The sequence below is a fragment of the Schistocerca serialis genome, chromosome 3 (genome assembly GCF_023864345.2).
Source record: "Schistocerca serialis cubense isolate TAMUIC-IGC-003099 chromosome 3, iqSchSeri2.2, whole genome shotgun sequence".
NCBI classification, from domain to species: Eukaryota; Metazoa; Arthropoda; class Insecta; order Orthoptera; family Acrididae; genus Schistocerca; species Schistocerca serialis.
The window spans coordinates 847638257-847656232 of NC_064640.1; the positions used below are offsets into that span (position 1 = coordinate 847638257).

General features: G+C 40.3%; 1 protein-coding gene across 1 annotated transcript in view; it reads right to left on the reverse strand.

The window, feature by feature from the left end:
- LOC126471259 (unconventional myosin-Va-like) overlaps positions 1 to 17976 on the reverse strand; it is a 131350-nt gene that overhangs the window by 11690 nt on the left and 101684 nt on the right. The window contains exon 7 of the mRNA XM_050099378.1: positions 8661 to 8783. Coding sequence (XP_049955335.1) covers positions 8661 to 8783 — 123 coding nt within the window. The remainder of the gene's footprint in view (positions 1 to 8660; positions 8784 to 17976) is intronic.

The following is a 17976-nucleotide window of genomic DNA, read 5'->3' on the forward strand; positions in this document are numbered from 1 at the left end:
GGATCGCGTATTCTGCCGCAGAAACAATTGTGCTAGTCACCTGCTCAACCATCACATTGATGTTACCATGTGGGGGAGCATCAGCGGTGACGGCAGAGCTGAAAGTTCCCCAGTCCACCTTTTTCAAAGCCCATCTGGGCAGGCGTCCTTGTGCCTGATGCTGGGGAAGTGGTCACTATCACACAGGTCGTCATGTGCTATTCAGTGGATAGATAGGAGAAGTCCTGTGGTGCAAATTGATAAATCAATGGCCGAGTAACTACCATGAGCCACACTGAAATGTGTGGCGGCCCCATTATTTAAGAGGCAGATGTCGAATTGCGACAGTAAAGTTTCGACATCTCTGCCTCAGCCAGTAAGCATGGTACCACCCCGCAAGGGGTTATGGACATTAAAATCTCCCAGAAGTAGGAAAGGTTTAGGGAGTTGATCAATTAGTGCAGCTAATACATTCAGGGGCACTGCACCATCCAGGGGAAGATATACATTGCAGACAGTTACTTCGTGCGTCGTCCTTATTGTGACAACCACAGCTTCAAGAGGGGTTTGAAGGGGTACATGTTCACTACAGACTGAGTTTAGGACATAAACACAAACTCCACCTGACACACTATTATCGTTGCTATGGTTCCTGTAATATCCATTATAGCCACAGAGGGCAGGGGTTCGCATTGCTGGGAACCAGGTTTCCTGGAGGGTAATGCAGATAGCAGGTGTAAAGCTTAACAGTTGCCGTAGCTCAGCCAGGCGGTGGAAAAACAAGCCGTACTTCAACTTGAGGATGACATCGTGAGACTGGGAAGACATGGAACATTCACTGAGGCAGTTTACGCCTCAGAGTCACCTGCTGCCTCCGATTTATTGCCTGAGCAGTCTATATCCATTGTGTCTAAGGGTCTGGTGAGATCTAGGTCCTCAGCAGACGCCAGAATCTCCACCTCGTCGTCAGACTCAGAGCTTGTAGGTAGCAGTGGTGTGGGTGCCACTGAAATTTCCTTCGTCTTAGGGGTTTTCTTTTTGGATTTCTCTTGCTGCTCCTTGGGTTTCCCTGGCTGGAAGGACTTCACTGGCTCAGTCTCTGGGACTGAGGATGAGTGTGAAGCACTACAACCAGCTGCATCTGGTCTCTTCAGCCACTGGCGGGTGTCATCTTCCCCACTAGAAGAAACCTGGGAAGGGAGTGACCCAAGGGACCCCTTCCTAGCCAGAGAAACTGAAGAAGACTTATGCTTCTCCAGCTTAGAAGTGGGGACGGACGTTCCTGATGGTTGGTGGAGTGTTGCTCCCAAAGTAGGTGGTGCAGGAGCAACAGGGAGGGAAACGCCCCCACCATCAAGGGGGCAGGTGTAGTCTTCTGGCTCTGAGAGGTGACTGGGGTTGGAGGAGCTGATGGTGCCAGAACTGTTGTAGCGGTGGTGTAAGACGATGTCATACACGCAGCATGCAAGTGTTCAAATTTTCTCTTAGCCTCTGTGTAGGTCAGTCTGTCCAGAGTCTTGTTCTCCATTATTTTCCTTTTTTTTTGGAGAATCCTGCAGTCAGGCGAGCAAGGTGAATGGTGCTCTCCACAGTTGACACAGATGGGAGGTGGGGCACATGGAGTATTGGGATGTAATGGGCGTCTGCAATCTCAGCACGTGACGCTGGCAATTCAGCAGGAAGACATATGGCCGAACTTCCAGCACTTAAAGCACCACATCGGCGGAGTGATATAGGGCTTTACATCACACCATTAGACCATCACCTTGGCCTTCTTGGGCAAGGTATCACCGTCAAAGGCCAAGATGAAGGCACCGGTGGCAACCTGATTATCCTTCGGACCCCAGTGGACACACCGGACGAAATGTACACCTCGCCGCTCTAAATTGGCACGCAGCTCATCGTCGGACTGCACAAGAAGGTCTCTGTGATATATGATACCCTGGACCATATGTAAGCTCTTGTGGGGCATGATGGTTGCAGAAACATCCCCCAGCTTGTCACAAGCAAGTAACTCCTGTGACTGGACAGAGGATGCGGTTTTGATCAAGACTGACCCAGATCTCATTTTGAACAAGCCCTCCACTTCCACGAACTTGTCCTCTAAATGCTCAACAAAAAAGTGAGGATTCATCGTCATGAAAGATTCCCCATCAGCTCTCGAACATTCAAGGTACTGGGGTGAATAAGATCCGTCGCCATCCTTAGCCTGACATTCCTCCCATGGTGTGGCCAGGGAGGATAACGATTCTTATTCATAATTCTGTGCGTTGAATTGAGCTTGTGATCGCTTAGAGGCTGCTAGTGTTTCACCACCAGCAAGAGATGATGGACTACTCTTCATCGCTTGTCATTCACCCTGATGCCACCAACTCCGACCAGGGACCCTCCCCACGGGCGCCACCCAGCTGCAGTAAAGGCCACCTGGCAGGATGGCCATTGCTGGGAGACCTGATGCCCCAGGAGGATGGGCATCTACCACTTGGCATACATGGGGAGTTAATGGCACAGGCATCAGCAGAGCGGTCCCTGTGTGGTCAGGGGCTACAACCAACAGGGTACATGGCAGCCCCACCATAACGGACTGGCTACCGTGCTGGATATCAGGTGCCAAGAAGTCAACGCAGACATTGACACTGCATAGTGCATGGTGGAACACACACCCAGGAATTTGTCCTCACCCAAGAGATGGAGAATGGGCAGGACTGCAATGCGACAGCAAGAAAGTGGGCTAAAGATCTCAATGCATGATGGACATGATGTACCTTGTAAGACACCCTTCACCAATTGGCTCGCTCTTCAGGAAAATTTTTGAGAATGGAGGTCAAACCATACAGGGGACCATCACATAAAGGCCGAAATGTGTGAAACTCTTTTTAGTCACTTCGTATGCCAGACAGGAATACCTCAGGCCTATTCTAATCCCCATACCTGCAGGGGGGGGGGGTATACATGTTTGTTATCTTGATATGGGTCTTATATTTTGGGAAATACCATTTTGACTATCTGCATAATTTGAAAATGTATCCCAAGCCAAAACTTGTCAATGCGTAAATGAAAGTGAAATTTTCAACCTTGTCTGTTTTTCCATTGTATTGAATATTTGCTTCATTCTTCTGTCCCAGCTCATATGTATGTATATATTCACCTTGCATATTCTGTTGGCATAATCCGCTATGGCTTGTCAATGCCTCCTTGTAACAGTACTCAATCATTCCTGAAAGAACATTGCACAGCTCTGCTTCTTGTACCTCTTGAGAAGCCCCTAGTTTATCTGCTCAAACATTTATGATTTCTTAGTGCCTCTGTATATCCCACAGTGGTTTTCAGTTCTTCCACTAGATGTAATTTTGACACCAACAACAACTGAACATTGGACTAATCACCAATACCTGCTGACATCATTGGGTCCTCAACAAATACCACCACGTCCTCAGATGACCTTCCAGGAAAAGGAGGGGTAGGGGGGGGCGTGCAGCAGCTGATCTATTACTTGGTCTGGTGCCTGGAGCAATGCCATTTCCTCATCCTTAACTGCAGTTTGCCCCCATTACTGTTTTATCTGCTGACAACTGTACTATCTTTTCTTTCAAAAAATGAACTGCCTTAAGCTCCAAACTTTACCATGTGTGACTGCCATTGCAACACCTTTACTCATCATCCACACACAATACACAAAGTATAAATATGCAACAGTTCACAACCTGAAAAAATAAATAAATTACAAACTACACCTTATCATTAACACTACACTCCATATACAGCCTTGCAACATGGCCATATTGTAGAATGTAAATCAAGTTACATATACTCACTCAGCCCACACTGCAGAATTCCCGAGCAGATTACATTGTGAATATCTAACATCCTCCAAACACTGAGCCTTACCATTGTCCTGAAACTCAGACACATTATCCAGTTGCTCTGACCTAAACCAAATAATTTCAAGTTATGGTGATAGTAATTGCTAGATCCCATGTCTGTCACACACAACAAAGATAACCAATAGTTCTCTCACTCCCCCTACTGTGCTGACACTGTAGGCAGTGGTCCAGACATCGTGCTGCTTGGACAATGCACCATCTGGTGCCTACTCGAGACGCCACCAATTCTGGTGCCAATTATAGCCAAGCCTGAGATGGAGGGGCTACTACAATGTAAGGATGGCAGACAGCAAATGGTTGAGGCAAGGTAGCAGGCTGGTGAAGGTTCAGAAAGAGGTGGCTGCCAAAATTAATATTTTATTTCGCACCATTACGTTAGCACTGCATCAGTGCAAGGAGGCGACCATGCCCTCACTTCATGGGAAGAGGGCAGGTGGTCAGCAGGATGACAGCAAGCAATTGGCCAGCTGGCTGCAACCCACTCACACACAGCTATGCTGACACCTGCAGTTGGTGCTTGGCATATGACTGTCACAAGAGCCACAAGCAACAGGTGTCAGTGGTGAATGAAGGCGAACAGGAATCTTGCAGAGGTAGCCAATGAGTGACCACGCCCAAGTGGCTGCTGCTTGCAGGGACCAATCGCTCCCGGGACAAGAGTCCAGCTGCTGCCCACTGTACAACAATCTGTGCAACTACAGTGACATTATTTGTCTGCCGTGGAATATGCCTCTCTAGTGTGAAAGAGCAATGGGTACAGGGCACAATGAAACCTTTAGGCTGACTCAATGCAATAAATTTTATTACCCAGCTGGAATAGTGCCATCCTTTCTACACAAAAAGGGGTAAAGGGGTGGGGTGGATGGGGGTAGGGCGAGAGAAAGGGGTAGGGGGAGGGGGACGGGGAGGGTGAGGGCGAGAGAAAGAGGGAGGGGGAGGGCGAGGGAAGGGGGGAGGGGGAGAGGGAGGGGGAGAGTTGGGCAGATCATGTAACCATTGTGGGGGCATACCCCTCGTACTCAATAGCTGAAGTACAGGACTAGTTTCCTATGATCTTCCAAGATTCCTGCTGCAACACCTGTGAAGGCAACTTTTTAACTACAGAAGGAGAAACCACTCTGGACCACAGGAGGGCTGCCACTGAAGAGGAGACAGACTTCAAGAATACAGTCTTCAGTGTTACCCAGCAGCAGTTTTTGGTTATACGGATATGCATTTTCAGACTGCTTTTATTTTGCTGATTGCTTTGTTTCATGGTAAATATTTTTTCTTCCTGAAGGCTTATTCTTCCCCTCCCTGCTCCTGTAGAATTCTTACCCATACATATCTATAGGTACTAAGGTGCTGCAAAACTTTTTTTTGTCTTTTGGTAACGATAAACTAGCACTGCAATTTAAAACTATGGTACTGCAGAGACTGTTAGACACCATATCATTCTTTCTAAATCTTGACTATTTATTAGGTACTTACCATCTGCAAAGGTTAAACAGTTAGATGGGATTGAATATGGATATATGGCATTCACAACTAAGTATATTATAAACAAAAAATAGTCTAAACCCATGTAGCTAACAAAATTTCAGCTGTCATCCTTAGGGAATTGATTGGATGTCGTATCATTCAACCATCTTGCTGATCAGTGATTTCACACTCAAAATACTAGATAGTGAGTAATAGTATAGGTCAGGGAGAAACTGTGGGAGATGTCACTGTCAAAGCTATCGAGGTGGTCAGTCAGGAAATGGAACACTACTCTCAAAGAGCTCTCCAGGACTAATTAATTTTTATTGGACTACAAAAACATCATACTGCTGAGAGGAATTAAAATGAAGAAGGCTAATTGTGGTACCTTTGTCAGTGTAGAAAATGCAACACATTACATGGTTTATAGACGTCTAACAATTTCTCTAAAAGGTTCGGTAGTTATGAAACATTGCAAGAGCAGCAATTTGCTCTCATTTCTCCATACCTGTTTCTGAGGTTCACTTCTTTCCAGGAGCTTGGCCTGTATTCTACAAATAAAGCTGACAGGAACACATTCTTCAGATTCATCAATGGTTGTATACTGATTGAGTATTTTGATTATCTGAAAAACATGTGTAGCAGTTAGAACCATACAAAATAAAATGCAGTAATAACTACAGCAGAAATATTCATTAAATTAATAGCTGTACTACTACTACTGCTGCAACATTACGTTTGTAAGGATGTCAACTTTCTCCTAACTTCAGTATCTGATAAAATGGAGACAGACAAAACTGTTCCTCAAAGAAGAATTTCAGAAGGAAGAATTAATTGTACATACAAATAGTACATAATTCAGAGACAACAGCTGATACTCATTAAGACTTCATCCACATAGAATTCTGATGATATTCTGTCTGCAAGTATCATGTCACCATATCTGATATAACAAATGCCAACACATTTGTGTTCTCACACTGACAATGGCAGATATCGTTAGCCATGAAAGCCCCATGCGTTTGATGCAGGAGGAGACAATTCCATTTACTTATATAGATGGATGCCTGCAGTGGTGTGTATGCCACGAAGCATTTAATTTTGCCATTATGTATATCATACAACATGACTGTACGAAGACATCCTGAAAAGCAATGCCTCTGAATTTTCTACACGAAAACTCTAAGATTCCTAAATAAAACAAATATTCTTAGCAGTCTGTATCTCTATTCTCAGTATAGTAATCCTGGTAACACATTTCTCCCTGAGACGACAATTTCTTGGTACAGTCATTGCAGAATATTTGACCTGTTTGACGGACCCAGAACCTCACCTCAGCTTGCACCTCTTTTTCATTGTCAAAGTAACATATTTGAAGGTGTTCTTTAAGTTTTGGAAAAATGAGAATTTGATTGTGCCAAGTTGGAATTGTATGGAGGATGATCGATGACAGTGAAACAAAGATGGACGATTGTTGCAGATGTCACAATGCTAATTTGTGATGTACCTTTGTCATACTAAAGGAGCAGCATGTGTGAACAAACTCTTCTAACCAAGAATCTGATTTTAGCATGCTGTTTCTAATCCACTGACATACTTACATTACTCACCACCATGTTACATGCTACAATTCAGAGACCTCTCATGGCAGAGGGCTGCAAAATATATATAAATGAAGAATAAAGATGTAGAATGTTAATAACATGTGCTTTATTTAAAATGCATTAAGAATTTATGTATAAAAAACTTGGAGGCATAAATTTTTAGCACACCCTTGTACATGCTCCCACGTAGGGCATTAGGAGCCGATAGAGGGCAAAATACTCAGAGATCTAACAGACTTAAAAGCAAAATATCAAGAGGGTTACATCTGAAAAAAAAAGTTTATTGTAGCAATAAGTCTGGTAGCAGATGCATAATATTTGTCTCCAAAGGAGTTGCAGAGAATTTAAGGAGTTTCCCTTCCCAACAAATTGCAACTCACTGCAACTTGGACATGGCAACCATGGCAGGAGAAAGATATGGATGCAAAGTATGAGGACATACCTAACCACACCACAGTTAGCTTGATTGGTAATTTCTTGTTAATTACTTTAACATTTGTGAGCAAGCTTTTCCTTTTGCCAAAGTGATAGGGAAAGAAGTGTAATATCTGAAAGATTTAAAATGTTTATCAGACCTAGCATTCCTGGCAGACATAAAAATACATCTGAACAATTTAAAATGTTACTGCAATGGATGGAGAATTAAATGGTTGATGTGCAAAACAAAATCTGAGTGTTCTTGGAAAAGCTATGTTTGAGACACAAATGAGAAACTGCAATTTAACATTTTTGGGTCACCTGGCTTCTTTAAGGTTACTAGTTTTACTGATTACCAAGTCAAGATAAACCAGTTAAGCATGTCTTTAAAAAGGGACTGCAGGAGCTCAATATTTTGGAAATGGAAATTAAATTATTCAACAATCCTTTCCTGGTTTCATTCCATGATCTGTCACCATTACCAAAGTTAAAATATGTGAATCTTGTATTTCTAACTTCAATGAAAGAAAGATACCACAGCACACTGACTTTGTCTTAGTGGGATTTTTCATTACAGCAAAAATGTTTCACAACCTATACAAAAATATGGTCATGATCATGTGCATGTTTGGGTATATATATACTAATGTTATCACTTTTTTTGTCCATAGCAAGAGTAAAAAGCAAAGAAGGGAGTTTTCTTTATGAGGTTACAATGAATCTTCCACAGTAACACTGCAAACACTTTGATTCTCAATATTTCCTCTTAATATGGAAAAACCTCAAACTTCAGAAGCCTAATGAACATATTACATACTATTAATAGAATTCCTTATTATTTATTTCCTTTGTTTCCTGCATTTTTTAGTTAATGTAACACTCCAAATTTGTTGTTGGCAATAACATAATGTGCACCATTTATAGTTGTCAGATTACAAGGTGCTGCTATGCAGGCTAATTCAATTCCTCACTGACACCAACACTGGTTGGAGCAATCCACAAATTATTACAAGCACATAAGTTGGAACAACCTGTTCTAGCTGCAGAGAATTATATCATCAGTTGTTGTATAATATACATATGAAGCACCAAGAAATGCTAATTACTTTAATGAAAAAACAACTGTAGCTCACAAGTCTTTATAAATATGTTTCTTCCTAACCCATATGATATATAAACCAGTCTTTAACATGAGTGGATGCATTACTATGTAAGAACCATCACAATGAGCAATCTAATCATGCACAAAATTTAATAAATCAGTTATAACTGACACCAATTTGAAACAATGATACAGTTAATTTTGAATACATACCTGCAACAGTGAAAGTTTATCACACATATTGCATACATGCTGAACATCTTCATCCAGCTTACGAGCCTGTAGCAAGTGGGCAGCCTGAATTATGGGCTGTAATGTGATTGGCACATCAGTATACTGGAACATATGTGATAATTAACCATTTGAAACACTGAATTTTGCTGCATTTAAAATTATTAAGAGAACACCAAGTACTATGTTTTGGTCTGTATTGAACAGCAGAATTGAATAGACATCCACAAAAGAAATCTCAATTCTTCAGTTTACCAAATGTGGGCACTGATATAATCAAGTTACGTGTCATAAGTGGACTTCTGCTGATGATCATCTAAAGTACCATTTTATGTAAAAACTAATGGAATACTGGTAAAAAAGACCTATGTAGATTCCCATTTCCTTTCAAATTTTAATGCTCTGTTGATAGTACAGCCAGGAAAGGGAGGAACACTTGTGATAATGTGAAAGGGTCAAAAAAGAAATCAGTGGTGAGGAGTAGAAAATTTAGGACTGGTCCTGTATGAAATTCCACGAACAAACACAGACGAATGATTTTAGTGTCACATGGACATCTTTGATTATTATTCACAAAAAAGGGGAGCACTCTACAACACAAATGTAGAGTGGGGTTCCTACAAATGATAGCTTTTCTCCTGTAAAACTCTATTCCCTGCAGGAGTACACAGATCCACTTCACTGCATTATTAAATCACTTAACTCAGTCGCAAATGGGAAACTGGGATGGCTGGTGCAGTTATTCCTACTCACTGAAATGAATGGCTACAGATGACAGTGATAGACCACCAATATGTTAGAAATATCAATAAACTGCCAAAACAATACTGATATTCATACATTGCTACTGTACCACTGATATTTTTCTCACTATACTGGCCTTTCATAATTATATTTGATAAACATTTTTACTGGATACTGAATTAAATAATCACTGTTTTTCAGGTATCCCTGTTAGAGGGACTCTGTAAAATGAAGACTCATTAAGTACTGTTAATACCAGATTGATATGACACATAATAAAGAAGATTAGAGATTATTACATTCATAAAATGACCAGTAAATATCAATGTGCAAAGCATGGTGTGCTCTGAAACATTTGTGCTTGCATCAGTGTTGTACTCTGTTGTTGGATCTTTCTTAATCTGTGTTACAGAGCAGACAAACTTTCAATCTCCATGTCCTTTGGTGGGGTGCAGCTGTCCAACATGTCACCTACTCATACTTTCACTGCCCTTCAATCACTTTCCATGGATACTGAGAACAGTAGCACACAAAGAGCTAACCAACTTAGGTTTCAAGTCATAATAACTGCCATTTGTAGTAGTAGTATTAGTAGTAGTAGTAGCAGCAGCAGCAGCAGCAGCAGATTTATTCATCCGTAGATCTCTTATTACAAGGATATTGGACATGTTAAAGTATTTACAAGTTTAGAACAATTTAAAATAAGCTAATTAGTAGACACACACATTTCCAGACTTCTAGTTAGAGACAACCATTAGATTTACTCCTGGTATAGAATACTTTTTTTAACAAATAATTTGTTAAATAATGTAATGCCACACTGTTCAGTCATATCTCACTATCAGTCACTGCACATGGGCCATTTTCTGTACCGCAACTTCCCATTTGCTATCCTGAAAAACTGAAACAGCATTCCTCCATAAAGAGTGAGATGTTGAGCTCAGAAAGAGGAAGAGACGTTACTATTGTGCCATGCATTGCTTAGGGGGTAAGTATTTCTAGAAAGGAAAAGAGAAGGAAAAAAAACTAAGTGAAGGTGTTATGTGGAATGTTGTATGTTTTATCATCATCATCATCATAATCATCAACATCATTTATTTATTTATTTATTTATTTGTATAACTTTTTTTATCAAACCCCTACTCTGTTTTAGCTAAGTAATCCTTCAATGTATAAAATATATTGTATAACAGGCACTTTTAGCTGTCTTTTTAAAGAAGTGTATTTCTGCAATTTCTTTAATCTCTTTTGGTAATTTATTGTACAGTTTTATTCCTTGGTAGAAAGTGCTGTTTTGAGTTTTATGTTTTTTTTTTCTTGGTAAATGTAAGTTGAGTCTATCTATCTCTTGTTGCATGGCCATGGACAGAGCTGTTTGTGCAGTAATTACCAATGTTATTTTTGATGTGTACAATTGACTGGTGAATGAATTCACAAGGAGCAGTTAAAATCCCCAGTATTCTGAACAGAACTTTACAAGTTTGAAAATTATGTTCATATTTTGTGCATTTGTTCCCCAAAAAAGAATGCCATAGCTAATCATTGAGTGTACATATGAATAATATGTAACTAAATGACACTGCATGTTACACACTGATGATAGGATTCTAAGGGCTGATGACATTCTGTTTGCAAGTACCTTTGTGTGTTCGCACCACTTCAACTTAGAATCAATAGTCATTCCTAAAAATTTTGCATTTATTACACAGTCTATAGAGGTAAAATCTACATTTAATTTAACATGGTCATTTTTCCTCTTCAAACTGAAATTCATTGCATTAGTTTTCTTCATGTTAAATGTCACTTTATTGCTTATTGACCAATCATAAACTTCCTTGAGAGTTTCAGTTGCTTTCTTGGCAAGGAGTTCTCTTGTTTTCTCCACGACTATAATATTGCTGTCATCAGCAAAGACAATTTTTTCACCACGAGTAACACAAGTGGGAAAGTCATTGATGTGCTACCATGTGGAACCACTATATTAATGTATTTTGGTTCTGATAAGAGTTTTACTAAATGTTTAGTTCTATTTGAAGTGTGTGTTCTCTATTCTTTGTGCCCTATCTGCTTCATATGATGGAAACCAGTCATTAGCTACTCCTCTTATTCCTAATGCTTCTAATTTATTTAATAGAAGCTTGTGGTTGACTGTATCAAACGCCTTAGAAAGATCCAAAAATATGCCTGTGACATACTCATCTTTATCAAGAGCATCAAGTACAACTTTTGTGAATTCTACTATTGCTGACTTCGTATTTTTGCCACTTTCTAAACCAAACTGTGATTCGCTTAAAAGATTGTATTTATTCAGGTAATTCATTAATCTGTCTTTCATTATTGCTTCTATTATTTTTGAGAATGCTGACAGCAGGGAAATGGGCTGGTAATTTTCTGTGTCTTCTGCATTATATTTCTTAAGCAAAGGTACAACTCTTGCCTGCTTTAACTGCTCTGGAAATGTCCCTGATGTGAAGGATTCATTTATTTTATTTGTTAAGGGGCCTTGTATAATCCCTATGCATTGTTTCAGTACAAACACTGGTACTTTGTTTAAGCCTGCTGACATTTTATTTTTTAGTTACTGAACAGTTTTATTAACTTCATTCTCTGTGGTTGGAAGTAACATCATTGTATTTAGTGCAACATTATTTGCAGGTGTTATATTTGTTTTGGGGAATTTTTGCTGTAACTTGTTGGCAATACTTGAAAAATGCTCATTTATATAGTTTGCTAAGTGTTGTGGATCATTTATTACCTTATCCCAATCCCTTCGCAGTATGTTATTCTGCATTTGTTTGCCTCTCTCCATTTCCTTTTTTAATAACATCCAAGACTGTTTTGCTTTTATTCTCTGCATTATATATTATTTTATCATTAAATGACTTTTCTGCAGAAATCAGCACATTCTTGTAGGACCTTTTTGTATCTGTGATAGAAATTTAAGAATTCTGGATCATTGCAGATCTTTTTGTTGGAACTGAGTTGTTTAAGTGTTTGGGAGGACTTCTTAATACCTGCTGTTATTCATCTCTTTTTGTGAGATGTTCATACAGACATGCATACTTTTGGAAATGCCTTTTCAAAGTTAAATTCAAACAATGTGGAGAATTTAGAGAATTTCATATTCACATTAGTTTCCTTCTGATAGATGTCATTTGTAGACTTGGAGTTTAGGGAATGATTCGATGCCTGATTTTACTACTGTTATTTGACAGAGATTGTCTGATAGTTTGAGATCTTTTACAGCTAAATCACATTTTTCCCTGTCCATATTTGTGGCCACAGGGTCAATTACTGATGCAGTCATTGTAGTAACCCTTGTTGCACTATTGACCAATAGGGACATGCCAAAACTCTGAAGGATGTTTATGAAGGTGCTGCTGGATTCATCTATGATATTACTGTTGATGTTAATATCCCCACACAGAATTATGTTGACCTTTGCACTTCAGACTACTTCTAGAACTTCTGTTAATTTATTGAAAAAAATGTCCACACTACTACTGGGATATCTATACTCACACAAAAGGATTAATTTCTTGGTTATATCAAGCCCTGTTAATTCAATAGCTGATATTTCAAAGTGTTTGTCTTCACTTACTGTACTGAGGTCATGTCTTCATTTGAACTGTATTCCTTTTCTAATATAAATACATGATCCTCCACCCCTTGAAATAGTTGCCATTCCATACAATGTTAATATTACATATTCGATTTCTGTGTCTCTACACCAGTGCTCAGTAATACAAACTACTGTGCAGTTCAAAGATTGGAAATCAACTTCTAATAGTTGTATTTTAATTTTTATTGATTGCATGTTTTGATGGAGGATTGTTAAGTCTGTGAAATGCCCCATGTTACTCTTTCCAATGGTTTATTTTTCTTTGCGACATCTGGTACGTGTGAAATTTGAAGTGTTAAAATATGTCTTGTGAGTGATTGTTTCAGTATTTTTTGAACTGCTTGAGATAATCTCTATGAGGGGAACCTGGTGTCTGGATTTATCCTAAAAAAGACCTACTTTTCCTACCTATGACAACAGTTATTTGACCATGTGTGGCCCAAGATCCACTCCCTATACTTTCATGAATCAGCTGTATCAATCTTCCCTTCCCAGTCCTGTTTAGGTGCAGGCCATGCCTAGTGAAACCCTATCTGTTGATAATCCCGATGGGCAGCAGAGAAACATGAGCAAAGTTGGTTGTCCTCAGAGCCATCCTTAACCCCACATTGATTCACCTCACAGCTCCATCAAGGTGTGGTTGATCATGAAGCAGGAACAGCTCAACAAAGTGTACGTTGGTGCCATGAGTCAGGGAAGCTATCTTGTCCGTGTCACCACCTATGTCATATGCCCCATCCCTGTCCAAACTGTTTCCCATCCCACCCACTATCACTACATGGTCCTCTTCTGTGAAGTCCTTACATAAAGACCCTAGGTCCTCTATCAAATGACTTAGCCCTGCATTTGGCTTGAATATACTGGTGGCCTGGTACGCTGCCCCTAAACTTTCCTTTAACTGAGGACCTACACCTCAACCATCGCTACTACCTAGCAGCAGCACTTTCTTCTTCCTAACACTTTGTACATTCCTAGGCTTCTTGGCCATGGTTGAAGTGTGCTGCATATTTCCTGCTCCTCATTCTACCTGAGGCACTTCTCCATGTAACTCTGGTAGTGGTAGATGCCTGTTTTTGCTGTTGACGATAAAACTGTCAGATAATGTTCTCTTTCTTCCTATCCTCCTACCAGCTGCCACTTCCCAGCCACCCTCCTCCCCCTATCTCCCTTGATCCTTATGAATTCCTTCCTTGCTCCCTCCGACTGTGTCTGAAGGGCATAGATTTTCCTTTCCTGTTCTCCAATCAAAATGTTCCTACTGCATACTCTGCAGTTCCAGGAGAGAGCCTCTTCTGTTCTCCCAAAATTCTCCCCATTTCTATGTTTGCTGTTTACTTGTACATGAATAAACAAACATTGTTCTTTGGGCCGCACTATTGTTTATGTCTAATATTATGACACAATTGCTGTTGAGTGTGGTGTTCACTTCATCATGCTCAGTGTATTTGGTTTTTCTGTCAGTTCTCATGTCCATGCAAGCAGTGCTGAAATCTCTCCTTTAGGAAAAGGAGGCCCTTTCAGTTGCTGCCACAAATTTGTCAGCCACACTGACTGTGTAGGTAGGCTTCTATGTTGTCAGCATAACCACTACCCTTTCCCCATTATTGTGTTGGGTCTGAAGACAATTGGCTTATGAGAAGTGGCTTAGGTAACACCACTTTGTTTTTGGTGTCACCAGTGCAATCATGCTTAAGGCTTTGTTCACTTCTTGGATTTCCCCTCAAATTTACCAGTTGTTGTTCCATCTTGTCCCACTCCAGGAACCATGATCACTTTCATTTGATGAAATGTGTAAGTGTGTAATTTCTCCAGTTATCACCAAAAGTGCATGCATGTAATTGCAGCACATGCTGAGTTCTATTGTTGACATAAATAGCCCCATCAGTCCTACGGCCTCAGTTGCAAATATCAGTTTGTTACTGATGCTTGTCAGGATTCACATGCTGATTCTATGGTCTGTGTTGCCACCATTAGATTGGCTCCGGAAAGGAGGGGCATCAATACAGACTACAGACTGATAATCTATTTTTGGCTGAAGTGTTGAATATTAGTCAATCTTTTGAGGCATCTCATGCTGTTGGTGATTAGACTGAGGCTTGGTATGATGTCACCACAGCAACTTCTGTTCCTGGTAGTTTGACATCAGTTACTTCTTGGGGGAAGAAGGAGGGGAGGGTGGAGTATATCAATCAGATTCCTTTCAGAGTATGCAGGCACAATAGCGCTTTTCTTAGCAATTGTATACAACCACTCACTTGACGAAAGGTTTGTTCCTAAAGACTGGAAATAAGCATAGGTCACACCAATATTCAAGAGAGGAAATAGGAGTAACCCATGGATCTACAGACCCATACTACTGACCTCAATTTGCAGTAGGATTTTGGAGCATATACTGTACTCTAACATTATGAATCACCTTTAAGAAAATGACTTATTGATACATAACCAATACAGATTCAGAAATTATCTTTTTTGTGCAATGCAGCTAGCTCTTTATTCCCATGAAGTAATGAGGGCTGTTGACAAGGGATCTCAGATCGATTCCATATTCCTAGATTTCCACAAGGCTTTTGATACTGTTCCTCACAAGTGACTATTAATCAAATTGCGTGCATATGGAGTATTGTCTCAGTGGTGTGACTGGATTCGTGATTTCCTCTCAAAGAGGTCACAGTTCGTAGTAATAGGCAGTAAATCATCAAGTAGAACAGAAGTTATATCTGGTGTTCCACAAGGTAGTGTCATAGGCCCTTTGCTGTTCGTGATGTACATAAATTATCTAGGTGATAATCTGAGCAGCCCCCTTAGATTGTTTGCAGATGATGCTGTAATTTACTGTCTATTAAAATCATCAGACGATCAATTCCAATTACAAAATGATCTAGAGAGAATTTCTGTATGGTGGAAAAAGTGGCAGTTGGCACTAAACAAAGAAAAGTGTGAGGTCATCCACATGGGTACAAAAAGAAATCCGATAAACTTTGGGTATATGATAAATCACACAAATCTAAAGGCTGTCAATTCAACTAAATACCTAGGAATTACAAGTATGAGCAACTTAAATTCGAAAGACCACATAGATAATATTTTGGGGAAGGCGAAACAAAGACTGCGCTTTGTTGGCAGAATACTTAGAAGATGCGACAAACCAACTAAAGAGACAGCCTACATTACACTTGTTCATCCTCTGCTGGAATATTGCTGTACAGTGTGGGATCTTTACCACGTGGCATTGACGGAGGACATCGAAAAAGTGCAGAAAAGGGCAGCTTGTTTCGTGTTATTGCATAATAGGGGTGAGAGTGTCACCTGACATGATACGTGAGTTGGGGTGGCAGTCACTGAAACAAAGGCAGTTTTCTTTATGGCAAGATCTAATTATGAAAGTTCAATCACCAACTTTCTCTTCTGAATGCGAAAATATTTTGTTGACAACCACCTATGTAGAGAGGAATGATCATCATAATAAAATAAGAGAAATCAGAGCTCGAACAGAAAGATTTAGGTGTTCCTGTTTCCCACGCGCCATTTGAGAGTGGAATGGTAGAAAAGTAGTATCAAAATGATTCGATGAACCCTCTGCCAGGCACTTAAGTGTGAATTGCATAGTAACCATGTAGATGTAGATGGCAAGTTACCCAGTGCCTAGGGCACATAGCCTTGACATGCTACATGAAACAGTGTGGGAAAGATGGGCGAGGTGGTTGGTTGTCATTTGTCACTGTCGATGAGGGTGCAGAAGCTGCGTGCACTATATATAATATTTTGCATGCGTCATTCCAAGCCCTCTTCTGCAGGTGTTAATTGTGTATCTCCATTGCTTATGACTTTTAACAAACTGTTTATTGAAGTGTGAGTAATAGACAAAGAGTTCAGGCAACAAGTGGACACACATATGCAGCTCTGACATTGCTGAACTGGTGAACCTATGTTAATTTGGTATGTTTGGCATTGTGTCTGTGTACTTAACATCTGGCGAGTTACAACTGAACAACGTATTCCAGCTCTGGGGCAATTTACAGCTTGACTGTGTATAAATCTGTGGTTCATTCCTTAACTCTTCTGGTAGTGGATGATGCTGGTGCCAACAATTTATTTGGTCTGGATGCTTTCCATGTTTCTGGTTTTTTATTGCAGATGCAGTGCACCTCGCTTCTGATGAGGTCCCTTTAGCAGCAGTTAGATTCGCAGATTCTGAGTTCACATTTTTTTATGTTTTAGGTTGTGCCACTAATTTTACAGCCCACATTACCTTGAAACCTACTGTGCAGCCACATTTTTACATGCATGCTCTATTCCTGCAGCTTCGAACAAACAAATGAAATTGGAATTGTATAGGCTGATGATTTTGGAGTCTTACAGCCTATTACAACAAATATGTGGCCTACCCTAACTGTCTGCTAAAAAATCAAATGGTGAGTAGCGCCTCTGCAGTGACTATAAAGTTTCCGATAACACTCACACTATTATTGACACTCACCCTTTGCCCCATCAGGATGAGTTTTTGGTCAGACTTATAGGAGGCTAGTTATTTGCTAAAACCGAATTATCTGAAACCTATTTACAGGTTGCATTGGATGAGGATCCAAAAAGGTTCCCTGTGACTGGGACGCCCTTTGGGATATAACAAAATCAGTGCCTCCCATTTGGTGTGGCTGGCACACCTGTGATTTTTTCAGCATTTTTGGAACAATTGATGATGTCTGTTCTGGCATGCATCAACTATCCTGATGATATTGTCATGGTGGGTGTATCCAAGGAAGAGCATTTATGCAACTTATGCTACTTGGTCATGGCCTTACATACTGCAGCCATCAATTGTGTATTTGGGGTTTGAGTTCTCTCAGGATAACATAAAGCAGGGTTGATCAAGATTTCAGCTCCCAGGCCATGCCCAGACACAAGGGCCAAAGTGCTCAGCCTCCCTTCATG